Source organism: Somniosus microcephalus, chromosome 6 (assembly GCF_052327205.1).
Source record: "Somniosus microcephalus isolate GS21.2 chromosome 6, FLI_Smic_1.0, whole genome shotgun sequence".
Taxonomy (NCBI): Eukaryota; Metazoa; Chordata; class Chondrichthyes; order Squaliformes; family Somniosidae; genus Somniosus; species Somniosus microcephalus.
The window spans coordinates 134,352,231-134,367,285 of NC_140992.1; the positions used below are offsets into that span (position 1 = coordinate 134,352,231).

General features: G+C 45.3%; 1 protein-coding gene across 3 annotated transcripts in view; it reads right to left on the bottom strand.

Annotated features, from left to right (window-relative positions):
• Positions 1–15,055, bottom strand: part of LOC147116085 (AMMECR1-like protein) — an 85,128-nt gene that overhangs the window by 24,310 nt on the left and 45,763 nt on the right. For all 3 annotated transcript variants that reach the window (XM_085990795.1, XM_085990797.1, XM_085990798.1), the window contains one exon: positions 11,230–11,731. In XM_085990795.1, coding sequence (XP_085846921.1) covers positions 11,230–11,731 — 502 coding nt within the window. The remainder of the gene's footprint in view (positions 1–11,229; positions 11,732–15,055) is intronic.

Consider the following 15,055-nt stretch of genomic DNA (forward strand, 5'->3'; position numbering starts at 1 on the left):
TCTGGCATGGATAGAGGATTGGCTATCTAACAGAAGGCAGAGAGTTGGGATAAATGGTTCATTCTCAGACTGGCAATCAGTAACCAGTGGCGTTCTGCAGGGGTCAGTGCTGGGTCCCCAACTCTTTACAATCTATATTAACGATTTGGAGGGGACCGAGTGTAACATATCAAAGTTTGCAGATGATACTAAGATGGGAGGGAAAGTAGTGAGTGAGGAGGACATAAAAAACCTGCAAGGGGACATAGACAGGCTAAGTAAGTGGGCAGAGATTTGGCAGATGGAACACAATACTGGAAAGTGTGAGGTTATGCATTTTGGCAGGAAAAATCGTAGAGCAAGTTATCTTAATGGCAAGAAACTGGAAAGTACTGATGTACAAAGGGATCTGGGGGTCCTGGTGCACGAAACTCAAAAGGTTAGTGTGCAGGTGCAGCAAGTGATTAAGAAGGCCAATGGAATGTTGGCTTTCATTGCTAGGGGGATAGAATATAAAAATAGGGAGGTATTGCTTCAGTTGTACAAGGTATTGGTGAGACCGCACCTGGAATACTGCATACAGTTTTGGTGTCCATACTTAAGAAAAGACATACTTGCTCTCGAGTCAGTACAAAGAAGGTTCACTCGGTTAATCCCGGGGATGAGGGGATGGACATATGAGGAGAGGTTGAGTAGATTGGGACTCTACTCATTGGAGTTCAGAAGAATGAGAGGCGATCTTATTGAAACATATAAGATTGTGAAGGGGTTGGATCGGGTGGATGCGGGGAGGATGTTCCCGATGATGGGTGAAACTAGAACTAGGGGGCATAGTCTTAGAATAAGGGGCTGCTCTTTCAAAACTGAGATGAGGAGGAACTACTTCACTCAGAGGGTGGTAGGTCCATGGAATATGCTGCCCCAAAAAGCTGTCGAAGCTACATCATTACATAAATTTAAAAACAGAAATAGACAGTTTCCTAGAAGAAAAGGGAATTAAGGGTTACGGGGAGCGGGCAGGAATTTGGACACGAGTCTAGGTTCGGATCGGTCATGGCCCTGTGGGTAGCGGAGCGGGCCCAGGGGCCGTGTAGCCTGATCCTGCTCCTGTTTCGTGTGTCTAATTCTGTTAGATTCAGGAGATAGTCCTGTCATAGTGGATTGGCGGTTAGGATCAGATCAGCCATGATCTTATTGAATGGCGGAGCAGGCTCGAGGGGCCAATTGGCCTACTCCTGCTCCTATTTCTTATGTTCTTTCAGGCAGTGAATTCCAGATCATAACCACTCGCTGCGTAAAACTTTTTTCCTCACGTCACCTTTGGTTCTTCTGCCAATCACCTTAAATCTGTGTCCTCTGGTTCTCGACCTTTCCGCCAATGGGAACAGTTTCTCGCTCCCTACTCTGTCTAGACCCATGATTTTGAACACCTCTATCAAATCTCCTCTCAACCATCTCTGCTCCAAGGAGAACAACCCCAGCTTCTCCAGTCTATCCAGTAATTGAAGTCCCTCATCCCTGAAACCATTCTTGTAAATCTTTTCTGCAACCTCTCTAAGGCCTTCACATCCTTCCTAAAGTGTGGTGTCCAGGACTGGACACAACACTCCAGTTGAGGCCGAACCACTGTTTTATAAAGGTTCATCATAACTTCCTTGCTTTTGTACTCTATGGCTCTATTTATGAAGCCCAGGAGCCCACATGATTTTTTAACTGCTTTCTCAACCTGCCCTGCCACCTTCAACGATTTATGCACATATACCCCCAGGACTCTCTGTTCATGAACCCCCTTTAGAATTGTACCCTTTAGTTTATTTTGCCTCTCCTCGTTCTTCCTATTAAAATACATCACTTCGCACTTTTCTATGTTAAATTTCATCTGCCACATGTCTGCCCATTCCACCAGCCTGTCTATGTCCTCTTGAAGTCTATCACTATCTTCCTCACTGTTCACTATACTTCCAAGTTTTATGTCATCTGCAAATTTTGAAATTGTGCCCTGTACACCCAAGTCTAAGTCATTAACATGTATCAAGAAAAGCAGAGGTCCAAGAACCGACCCTTGGGGAACACCACTGTATACCTTTCTCCAGCCCGAAAAACAACCATTCACCACTGCTCTCTGTTTCCGGTCACTTAGCCAATTTCCTAACCATGCTGCCACTGTCCCTTTTACTCCATGGACTTCAACTTTGCAGGCAAGCCTATTATGTGGCACTTTATCAAATGCGTTTTGGAAATCCATGTACACCACAGCAACCACATTGCCCTCATCAACCCCCTCTGTTACTTCGTCAAAAAACTCAATCAAGTTAGTTAAACATGATTTGCCTTTAACAAATCCGTGCTGGCTTTCCTTAATTAATCTACACTTGTCCAAGTGACTGTTAATTTTGTCCCGAATTATTGCCCCTCTTATTTCCTTTTTCACTTTCCCTCTGAATTTTCTATATTCAGCCTGGTTCTCACTTGTATTCTCAACCTGACATCTGTCATACGCCCCCTTTTTCTGCTTCATCTTACTCTCTATCTCTTTCATCATCCAAGGAGCTCTGGCTTTGGTTGCCCTACCTTTCTCCCTCGTGGGAATGTACCTCAACTGTACCTGAATCATCTCTTTAAAGTCAGCCCATTGTTCAATTACAGTTTTGCCTGTCAATCTTTGATTCCAATTTATCTGCAGATCCATTCTCAACCCACTGAAATTGGCTTACCTCCAATTAAGTATTTTGACTTTAGATTGCTCCCTGTCCTTTTCCACAGCTAGTCTAAACCTTCTGATACTGTAATCACTGTTCCCTAAATGTTCCCCTACTGACACTTGCTCCACTTGACCCACCTCATTCCTCAGAACCAGATCCAGCAATGCCTCCTTCCTCATTGGGCCGGAAACATACTGATCAAGAAAGTTCTCCTGAACACACTTCAGAAATTCTTCCTCCTCTCTGCCCTTTACACTATTGCTTTCCCAGTCTATATTAGGATAGTTGAAGTCCCCCATTATCACTACTCTATAATTCTTGCACCTCTGTAATTTCCCTGCAAATTTGTTCCTCTATATTCTTCCCACTAGTTGGCAGCCGATAGAATACACCTAGTCGTGTAATGGCATCTCTATTGTTTCTTAACTCTAACCAAATAGATTCTGTCCTTGACCCCTCCAGGACACCCTCTCTCCAGTACTATAATATTCTCCGTAATCAATACTGCCACCCCACATTCTTGCTTTCCTTTCCTAAACCCCTATATCCAGGAATACTTAGTACCCAATCCTGCCCTTTTTTGAGCCAGGCCTCCGTTATCGCCATGACAATATATTCCCATGTGGCTATCTGCGCCTGCAGCTCACCAACCTTATTTACCACACTTCGTGCATTTACACACATGCACCGTAAACCTATCTTAGACCTTCTTGTATTCTCTCTTAATTTGACCCCACCTAATACCGCACTATTTCTTACTCTAGTGCTATCTGTCTCTCCCAATCCTTTGTGCACCTTGTTTCTTTCTAATGCTACATCCTGGTGCCCATCCCCCTGCCAAATTAGTTTAAACCCTCCCCAACAGCACTAGCAATCCCTCCTGCACCATTTCTCCAGCCATACATTCATCTGCTCTATCCGCCTATTTCTATACTCGCTAGCTCGTGGAACCGCGAGTTATCCGGAGATTACTACCTTTGAAGCTTTTTAATCTCTTTCCCAGCTCCCTAAAATCTGCCTGCAGGACCTCATCCCTCTTTCTACCTATGTTGTTGATACCAATATGGACCATGACCTCTGGCTGTTCACCCTCCCCCCTCAGAATGTTCTGCAGCTGCTCAGTGACATCCTTGACCCTGGCACCAGGGAGGCAACATACCATCCTGGAATCACGTCTGCGGCTGCAGAAACACCTGTCTGTTCCCCTAACTATCGAATCACCTAACACTATCGCTTTCCCGATCTTCCTCCCCACACCCCCCCCCCCGTACAGCTGAGCTACCCGTGGTGCCATGGACTTGGCTCTGGCTGTACTCCCCAGAGGAACCATCGTCCTCACCAGATACTGGTTGGCGAGCGTGGGGCACTCAGAGGACTCCTGCACTACCTGCAAAGGAAGAGGCTTATAATGTTGCCAAAAAGAGTAGTAAGCCTGAGGATTGGGAGGATTTTAGAATTCAGCAAAAGAGGACCAAGAAATTGATAAAGAAAGGGAAAATAGAATATCAGAGTAAACTAGCGAGAGACATAAAAAGACTGCAAAAGCTTCTATAGGTCTGTAAATAGGAAAAGATTAACAAAAGTAAATGTGGGTCTCTTACAGGCTGAGACAGGAGAAATTATAATGGGGAATAAGGAAATGGCAGAGAAATGAAACAAATACTTTGTGTCTGTCTTCACAGAAGACGACACAAAAAAACTTCCCAGAAATAGTGGGGAACCAAGGCTCTAGCAAGAATGAGGAACTAAAAGAAATTATTAGTAAAAAAATAGTACTGGAGAAATTAATGGGACTGAAAGCCGATAAATCCCCTGGACCTGATAACCTGCATCCTAGGGTTTTGAAAGAGGTGACTATAGAGATAGTGGATGCATTGGTTGTCATTTTCCAAAATTCCATAGATTCTAGAACAGTTCCTGCTGATTAGAAGGTGGCAAATGTAACCCCACTATTTAAGAAAGGAGGGAGAGAGAAAACAGGGAACTACAGACCAATTAGCCTGACATCAGTAGTAGGGAAAATGCTAGAATCTATTAGGGACATGGTAACAGGGCACTTAGAAAATAATAAGAGGATTGGGCAGAGTCAACACAGATTTATGAAAGGGAAATCGTGTTTGACGAATGTTGAGTTTTTTTGAAGTTATAACTAGCAGAATAGATAAGGGGGAACCAGTGGATGTGGTGTATTTGTATTTTCAGAAGGCATTCGATAAGGTGCCACACAAGAGGTTATTAAACAAAATGAGGGCTCATGGGATTGGTGGCATTATACTAGCATGGATTGAGGATTGGTTAATGGACAGAAAACAGAGAGCAGGAATAAACAGGTCAATTTCAGGTTGACGGGCTGTAACTAGTGGGGTACCGCAAGGATCAGTGCTTGGGCTCAGCTATTCACAATCTACATCAATGATTTGGATGAGGGAACCAAATGTAAGATATCCAAGTTTGCTGATGATACAAAGCTGGGTGGGAATGTAAGTTGTGAGGAGGATACAAGGAGGCTTCAAGGGGATATAGACAGGCTAAGTGAGTGGGCAAGAACATGGCAAATGGTATGGAATGTGGAGAAATGTGAAGTTATCCACTTTGGTAGGAAAAATAGAAAAGCACAGTATTTTTTTTAAATGGTGAGAAATTGGGAAATGTTGGTGTTGAGGGACCTGGGTGTCCTTGTACAAGAATCACTGAAAGTTAACATGCAGGTACAGCAAGCAATTAGGAAAACAAATGGTATGTTGGCCTTTATTACAAGAGGATTTGAGTATAAGAGTAAAGATGTCTTACTGCAATTATATAGGGCCCTGGTGAGACCACACCTGGGGTATTGTGTACAGTTTTGGTCTCCTTAACTAAGAAAGGATATACTTGCCATAGAGGGAGTGCAACGAAAGTTCACCAGACTGGTTCCTGGGATGGGGGGATTGTCCTATGAGGAGAGATTGAGCAGACTAGGCCTATATTCTCTAGAGTTTAGAAGAATGAGAGGTGATCTCATTGAAACATGCAAAATTCTTACAGAACTTGACAGGGTAGATGCAGGGAGGATGTTTCCCCTGGCTGGGGAGTCTAGAAACAGGGGGAACAGTCTCAGAATAAGGGGTCGGCCATTTAGGACTGAGATATTTCTTCACTCAGAGGGTGGTGAATCTTTGGAATTCTCTACCCCAGAGAGTTGTGGAGGCTCAGTCGTTGAGTATATTCAAGACACAGAGATTGAAAGATTTTTGGATATTAAGGGAAACAAAGTATATGGGGATAGTGCAGGAAAGTGGAGATGAGATAGAAGATCAGCCATGATCTTATTGAATGGTGGAGCAGGCTCGAAGGGCCAAATGACCTACTCCTGCTCCTATTTCTTATGCCTGGTCCTCCTTGCCTGTCTGACGGTCACCCATTCCCTCTCTGCCTGCATACTCTTACGCTGCGGGGTGACCACCTCCTGAAACGTGTTATCCACGTGAATGAATATCCCATGAATTAATAAAAGTTAGCAGGCTGCTGGTGAATCCCTGCACGGGGAAGATGTCAGGGACAAAAAATGAACAAAAAAAATAAAGGGCCAGATGGACAGCTGAGATCTGAACAAAGTACTGCGAGAGATGATCTTGGGCCCACAGCTGGGAGCTAGAAATGCAAGAGGTCAGCTTTTGAAGTTTGAATCAGTCTGTAAGAAAGATAATACCAAAAACATTTCCCATTTTTTTGAGAGATGATTGATTGAATTAAATGGAATTTGCTCTGACTGTTACGCTATGTTCACTTTAATATTAATTCATTCTCGGGATGTGGGCAAGGCTGGCATTTATTGCAGATCCCAAGTTGCCCAGGTTTGATGCAACTGAATGACTTGCTAGACCACTTTAGAGGGCAGTTCAGAGTCAATCATCTTGGTGTGGGACCAGAGTCACATATAGGCCAGACCAGGTAAGGACGGCAGGTTTCCTTCTCTAAAAAGGACATTAGTGAGCCAGTTGGGTTTTCACGACAATCTGACAGCTTCATGGTCACTTTTCCTGACACCAGCTTTTTGTTGCCAGATTTTTAACTGAATTCAAATTCTTAAACTGTGGGAGGGATTTGAACTAATGTTCCCAGGATCATTAGTCCAGACCTCTAGGTAACTAGTTCAGTAACATAACCACCATACTACTGTACTCATGCTGTCTGTGAAATAAGGCAGGTTAACGATTCACACCTGGCCTCTTATCACTAGTGTTTCTCAGTCCGTCTTCAAAAAGATTGGATAAGAGTGAATAAGGTCATGTGAGAAAGACATGATATCCAGTTCAGACCACGAGAGACCTCATCAGCCATGGCTCAGTGGCAGCACCCTCACCTCTAAGTCAGAAGATTATGGGTTCAAGTCCCGCTCCAGAGACACAAGCACAAAAATCTAGGCCAACATTCCAGTACAGTACTGATGAGTGCTGCACTGTTGGAGGAGCTGACTTTTGGCTGAGACGTTAAATCGAAGTCCATTCTGTCCACTCTGTTGAATGCAAAAGATCCCACAGCACGACTTTGAAGAAGAGCAGAGGAGTTGTCCCTGGAGTCTTGGCCAATATTTATCCCTTGACCAAAATCATTAAAACAGACTATCTGGTCATTATCGCATTGCTGTTTGAGGGATCCTGCTGTGCATAAATTGGCTGCCGCATTTCCTACATTACAACAGTGACTACACTTCAAAAGTACATCAAAGGCCGTAAAGCGCTTTGGGACATCCTGACGTTGAGAAAGGCGCTTTCTTTTCTTTGAATGTTACACTCCTAGGTTATGCCATTATGATATTGGGCAGTATGGGCACAATAGAGGCTCAGACCACTTATGGGAGTGACCAGTGCCACTGCACCCGAGAGAATATCTAATCCAGCCCAAAACTTGTAACAATAACTTTAGCTGTGGACCCCTCCAAATAAACTTCCTCATACTATGTTGTTGCAGAACTGGAAGCAACGTTTTGATGCCCTAGCAGAGTGGAAAATTCCACACAGGGTAACACCCACAGGATTAAATTGAGATCTAACTCCAGTGACAGAAACCTGGTCCTTTAGCACCCATCGTACATGACAGCCCCTTGAAAACGTCGCTAGGATCCGAGTGCTTTGAACAAGATACAATCCTGACCTGAGTGACCCTCAAAAATCTATTGTTGTTACGTCTCAAAATCTAAGTAATGTTTAAGCATATCAGGTTAAAGCAAGGACTGTAAACTACAATTCAACTGCTTACAGTCAATCTACAATAGTGAAACAAAAGCAAAATACTGCAGATGCTGGAAATCTGAAATAAATACAGAAAATGCTGGAAATACTCAGCACGTCAGGCAGCAACTGTGGAGAAAGAAACAGAGTTAACGTTTCAGGTCAATGAACAGTTCTGATGAAAAGTCGCTGATAAGAAACATTAACTCTGTTTCTCTCTCCACAGATGCTGCCTGACCTGCTGAGTATTTCCAGCATTTTCTGTTTTTATTACAATAGTGAAACTTGTGCAAGCCCATTACAAGAGATAGAACAGGGTCAATGGCACTTTCATTTTTAAAAATCTAGCCCCGAATATCTTTCAAAAGTTCAGTGGGTAAACAGGGAAGGACCAGGAAGAGCCCATGTTTGACACCTGGTCTGCACTGTTACCTGAATTCAGCTACAAGCATACTATAATTGACTTCAGAGCCTCTTTGCTAGTGATGGAGGGCAACACTAGCCACAGTGCCACTCTGGATCATGATCCACCACTGAAAGGTGCACATGTGCCCTTCAGCTAACGGCATGATGCCTTTCACAGTTGGATAGCTTTCCTACACTCACTGTTCAGGCTTCCAAAGGTAAACTGACCCAGGTACCAGAGGGCAGTCAGCAGTGATGGAGCTGTAACAGTGGAATTAGAGCAGCAAGTGCAACACGCACTCACACACACTAGCCTGGGAACATTCAATACAGAGACACTTCAAACAAATGTTAAGTTCTTCCTTTTGAATCAATTTCTACGGCTCTGTGCTTTCTCCGCCAGAGGGAGAGAAACATGCCTGGTGTTCAGTGTCCCCTCTAAGCTACGCAGCCGCACAATAATGGGAAAGCTCCTGCGCAAGCCGCTCACTGGTTTCTGCTTTGTAAATACCGCACCTGCGCGGAAATTTAAAGGGACCGCACACTAAAAGAAACAGGCTGCGCAGAACAAAGCGCAGCTTACGGGGACCATTGCTGGTGTCACCATCACAATCGCCATTCAAGTGCCTTATGCAAAACCAATAGCTTAACTCCTGCTGCCAAGTGATTAAAATAAGCACAAAGGGAAAAGATACGTCCTTTTTGAAAAAGAATCTGCCCATGTCACCAAACACATGCAGCACGGCTAATTACTGCACAGGGCTTTTTTAACAATAAAAAAGGAGCAGCTTTTTTTCCTCCAATTTTAGATGCAGGGCCGCAGCAGCAGAGTTACAGGTATATACAGTAAGAACCACTCGAGCGGTGCCTGGGGGAGACAGCAGGCAGGTGGCTGGGAATGTAACTGTTACACATTTGCCTGTGGTGCAGTGCCTGCTAGCATTTATATCTGTCAGGTCTCCAACCTCATAATCCAGTCAGTGCAAACAAAACCCAACAAACAGGGGGCTTTCAATCATCTGAACTTTTCTGAATCCATGCCTTGTTAAGAAGGCATACGGAATGCTTGCATTTATTAGCCGTGGCATAGAATACAAGAGCAGGGGGGTTATGCTTCAACTGTATAAAACACTAGTTAGGCCTAAGCTAGAGTACTGCATGCAGTTCTGGTCACCACATTACAGGAAAGATGTGATTGCACTAGGGAGGGTACAGAGGAGATTTACAAGGATGTTGCCGGGAGTAGAGAATCTTAGCTATGAGGAAAGACTGGATAGGCTGGGTTTGTTTTCCTTGGAACAGAGGAGGCTGAGGGGAGACTTTATTGAGGTGTATAAAATTATGAGGGGCCTAGATAAAGTGGATAGAAAGAACCTATTTCCCTTAGCAAAGGGGTCAAAAACCAGGGGGCACAGATTTAAAGTAATTGGTGGAAGGTTTAGAGGGGATTTGAGAGAAAATTTCTTCACCCAGAAGGTTGTGGAGGTCTGGAACTCACTGCCTGAAAGGGTGCTAGAGGCAGAAACCCTAACCACATTTAAAAAGTACTTGGATGTGCACTTGGGATGCACTAACCTGCAGGGCTACAGACCAAGAGCTGGGAAGAGGGATTAGGCTGGATAGCTCTTTGTTGGCCGGCGTGGACACGATGGGCCGAAATGGCCTCCTTCCATACTGTAACTTTCTATGATTCATTGTGTTTACAGTGGCCAGTGAGAATTGAACCATTCCAACTTTTCTTATCTCCGCCCGTCACAACCTGAAAACTGTTAATCAAAACCTGAGGAATAATGCACTCAAAGGCCACGGCTTAGAGCCTGTCCAGATTTCCCACTGGACTCGCTCGGTGATGTGTCTGGATCCAGTGTGGGAAACTTCCTTTTAATAAACCAGTATGACTTTTTCAGGCTCTCACGAAGATTAAATCAGAAGTGTTTAGTGTTATAAACTTTTCTCCAGAAGAAGTGCACTGAGATTGCCCGAACTTACCCGGGCTCAGACACTTAACATCAGGAGTCTAAACTTTCATCGCATTGTCTCAGTTGAACCCAAATTACAACCAACAGAGTAAAGTATTGCAGGCAGAAGAACATCTGTCCAAAGTATTAATGTGGCTCAGTGGTTTTTGGGAAGAAATTCTCTTTGAATTGCCCGTTTACTTTTGTTCTCATTATCTTTCATTTACATCTCTGGTTCTGGACTTCTTTATACAGCAAGATAACCTCAACTTATCGAGCCTATTCATAATCTAAAACACCTCCATCTGATCTCCCCGTAGATTTTTTTTCAAAGAGTTGAGTATATTGCATCTAAATGGCCTTGGCACTGGTCACCAGACAGCTTCGAAATAGCCTCTGTGCCAGTCCCTGAGCTGTAAATCATAACCGCAGTGCTGGTCACTGAACTGCATCCAAATGACTTGAGCAATGGTAGTTACACTGCAGCCAAATGTCTCTGCCACAGATTGTTGCACTGGGTCTAAAGAGCATCACCAAACACCCCCTGAAAGAAAGGACCGGCAAGAGTTGGCGATACAGTACTGCTATTGAACTGGCTGCAAGGAGCTGCAGGGTAAGCGGCGTGACTGACTCACCGCCTCCCCCAATGATATCCTGGCCAATCGGCACTCACTATATGGAAACCGGAGGAGCACAGGCCAATAGTACACATAGCAGCGATCTAACCCACTGCACCACTTAATCATCCAGAGAGGAATCCTTCAGCTTGTATTGGAGCCAGGCACAAGAGCTAAAAGGACAGCATGCCACTTAATCCCTTATTGATTTTCTTTTAAACTTATTCATTTGATATTTCACGAGGGGACTTACCCTCACTCTTCACTAATGTCCCTAAATGGGCAGCATCAATGGGGAAGTGTTTGCTCCTCTCTACAATGAGTAGTATATCGACTATCCTTATCCTGCAGTACTCACTATGGGTCATTGGTGAACCTGGGTGATCGGGGCAGTGGGAATCCGTACAGATGACAGTACAACACATCAAAGCAGTAGCAGCACATCTCTGCGGTCACCACCAAGTTCCTCACATTCACTCCACTGGTCCCACTGAGCCCAGTCCCGTTCGGACGGCTTCCCACTGTGCTCAGCCCGGTCACAGGGCTGAGTGCAGAGTTCAAGGAGTTCAGGTTTCCATTGCTCTCCCGGTTGTTCCTCTCGCAATGGTTTTGGCTGTAGTTGTGGTTCTGGCTGTGGTTGTGGTGGTTCCCCAGGGCTGTTCCAGACTGCAGGCCAGGCACCGAGCCACAGCCTAGGCCCGTGCCAGGGTGGTTCAGCTGGTTGTGCACATTGCTGCCCGATAGCTTGGGCTTCTTCACTCCGCAGCACCCTGCTGCTATCTTCTGCTCGAGCGTTGGCTCCGCTTGAAGGCACCGCCTCTTTCCCATCCTCCTCTGTAACACACTGTCAGCACGGCACCCTGAGCAAGAGAACACCCAACAATTAGAGACACAACACTAACACAGTTAACACACCAACTGGAAGTTCTCATGGAATAAATGTAAAATAAATGCACAGTACGTCAGCACTGTGGTGCTGTCAGCAAGAAGTCATCACATGACATTTGCATACAGCAAAACTGCAAGAGTTTCTCCGCGCATCCCCCACCAATCACCACTAAAGTGTGAACGCTTCATACCACAGCTACTGAACTGTGACAGATTGCTCAGGAATGCAGTCTTAGATTTTGTCCTTCCAAACTTGGGTTCGGTCCGCAAAGTATTTCGAGCTTTACAAGATTAAGCAGAAGCTACAGTCTATCACTGGTGGTGGGAGCAATTTGGGCCAATTAATTCAGAGCATCATACACAAGGTTATGGTAATCATATTTAAGTGAATTGGCTGCAGTCATTTTTTCCAACATAGTGTATTGGTACCAATGCCTTAAATATCTTAAATGCCAACACTGAACTGGAATTCAGTACAAAATGAACAGCAAATGCAATGAGAACCTCAGATTTGTTAAATAGTGCTGTAACTTCAAGCATCAACTCACCCAGTCACAGCACCAACTCACTCATACCAGTCATAGCCATGCCACCCAACATCACCTCAACAATACCCGTATAAAGAATGCCACCCAGTCACAGCACCAAACTCACTCATACCAGTCATAGCCATGCCACCCAACATCACCCAGACACAGCACTGCGCCCAGACATGGCATGGCCACTCTGCAGCGTCCAGACACAGCACCGCCACCCAACATCACCCAGACACAGCACTGCGCCCAGACACATCACCGCCACACTGCAGCGTCCAGACACAGCACCGCCACCCATCACCCAGACACAGCACCATCACACTGCATCACCCAGACACCAGCTCTGCACCCAGCATCACCCAGATACTGTCACTCAGTCTGCTTCCCAGATACATCGTTGCCATCTCTTTTGCCATCTCTTCTTGGAAGGTCACAGTACTGTATCAGAATAGTTATCATTGTGTCAACTAACACACTGCCATTTTGTACTTAAGAGCATTTCCCCCAATTCCATCGTTACAGCCACCCCATAATTAAAACGTCTCCCTTGGATTTGTACTTGAACCATTTCTCCCCAGTCCATTTAAAATATGTGACCCAACCTAAAGGCATGGAAACTGTGTGCCAGGTTGCTCAACCCTTCCCATGTGACACAATGTAGGCCACAATACAAAGTGGTCACTGCAGTTCAGGGATAATCTGTCAGAAGCCAGATTGTCTGAGGGAAGATAGGCTGGCCTGCTCCATTACAACAAAGGCTTGATTTCCATCAGTCAGTCAGCTTCAATCAAGGCTATGCATTAGCATCAGTGCTCAGGGACCTCCCTCTCCCTCCAATTATTTTTGGAATAATATGTAGGGTGCACCATCTACATTCATACTATTGGGGCATGCACTGGAAATAGTATGGGATGCTACCACATACTCCTGACCTCTCGGATAGGTGGAAACACACCACATAAACAGACCAAACATTTCAGGTTAAACTATGAATTATTGAAAGAAAGAAATACAACAAGTTAAATCACCAGATAAAACAGCAAAACAATATTAAACTTTCACTGGTTTCAATACAATAAAAGTTTCATAGACTTAGCAGCTCTCTTCATGGACGCGTATTCAAAGGTTTCTGATGAAAACTACGTCCCATTAGGAGCACAGCGAAATGGGAAAGAAACGCAAGCACATGGGGCATCAACCTGGTTTTATGTCTCTCTCTTTAACACCCAAACGGGCACAACATAATATAAAATGTGATGCTTCATAATGAAGCTAAACTGTCTGACTTGAAATACATCCCTGCATTTCAAGTCCCACTCCAGAGACTTGAGCACAATCCAGACCCATAGCAATGTGGTTGACTCTTAACGGCCCTCTGAAATGGCCTAGCAAGTTGTAACAAACTGCTACAAAAAACATTAATAAGAATAAAACCAGACAGCCCACCCGGCATCGACCTAGGCACCTACTTCGGACACGACAACAGCACACCCAGTCCAGTCACCCCTGCAAAGTCCTCTGCACTAACATCTGGGGACTTGTGCCAACATTGGGAGAGCTGTCCCACAGACTAGTCAAGCAACAGCCTGACATAGTCATACTGACAGAATCATACCTTTCAGCAAATGTCCCAGACTCCTCCATCACCATCCCTGGGTATGTCCTGTCCCACCGGAAGGACAGACCCACCAGAGGTGGCGGCACAGTGGTATACAGGAGGGAGGGAGTGGCCCTGGAGGTCCTCAACATTGACTCCGGACCCCATGAAGTCTCATGACATCAGGTCAAACATGGGCAAGGAAAACTCCTGCTGATTACCACCTACCGCTCTCCCTCAGCTGATGAATCAGTACTCCGCCATGTTGAACACTACTTGGAAGAAGCACTGAGTAGCAAGGGCACAGAATGTACCCTGGGTGGGGGACTTCAATGTCCATCACCAAGACTGGCTCGGTAGCACCACTACTGACCGAGCTGGCCGAGTCCTGAAGGACATGCCTGCCAGACTGGGCCTACGGCAGGTGGTGAGAGAATCAACGAGGGAAAAACCTATTTGGCCTCGTCGTCACCAATCTACCTGTCACAGATGCATCTGTCCATGACAGCATTGGTAGCAGTAACCACTGCACAGTCCTTGTGGAGACGAAGCCCCATCTTCACACTGAGGACACCCTCCATCATGTTGTGTGGCACTACCACCGTGCTAAATGGGATAAATTCAGAACATATCTAGCAGCTCAAAACTGGGCATCCATGAGGCGCTGTGAACCATCAGCAACAGCAGAATTGCATTCCACCACAATCTGTCATCTCATGGCCCGGCATATCCCTCACTCTACCATTACCATCACCATCAAGCCAAGCAATCAACCCTGGTTCAATGAAGAGTGTAGAACAGCATGCCAGGAGCAACACCAAGCGTACCTAAAAATGATGTGCCAACCTGAAGAAGCTGCAACACAGGATTATATTCATGCTAAGCAGCAAGCTACAGTTAGAACTAAGCGATCTCACAATCATTGGATCAGATCAAAGCTCTGTAGTCCTGCCACATCCATTCACAAATGGTGGTGGATAATTAATCAACTAACGGGAGGAGGAGCCTCCATGAGCATCCCCATCCTCCATGATGGCGGAGTCCAGAAGATAAGGCTGAAGCGTTTGCAACCATCTTCAGCCAGAAATGCCGAGTGGGTGATCCATATCAACCTCCTCCTGAAGTCCCCACCATCACAGAAGCCAGTCTTCATCCAATTCGAT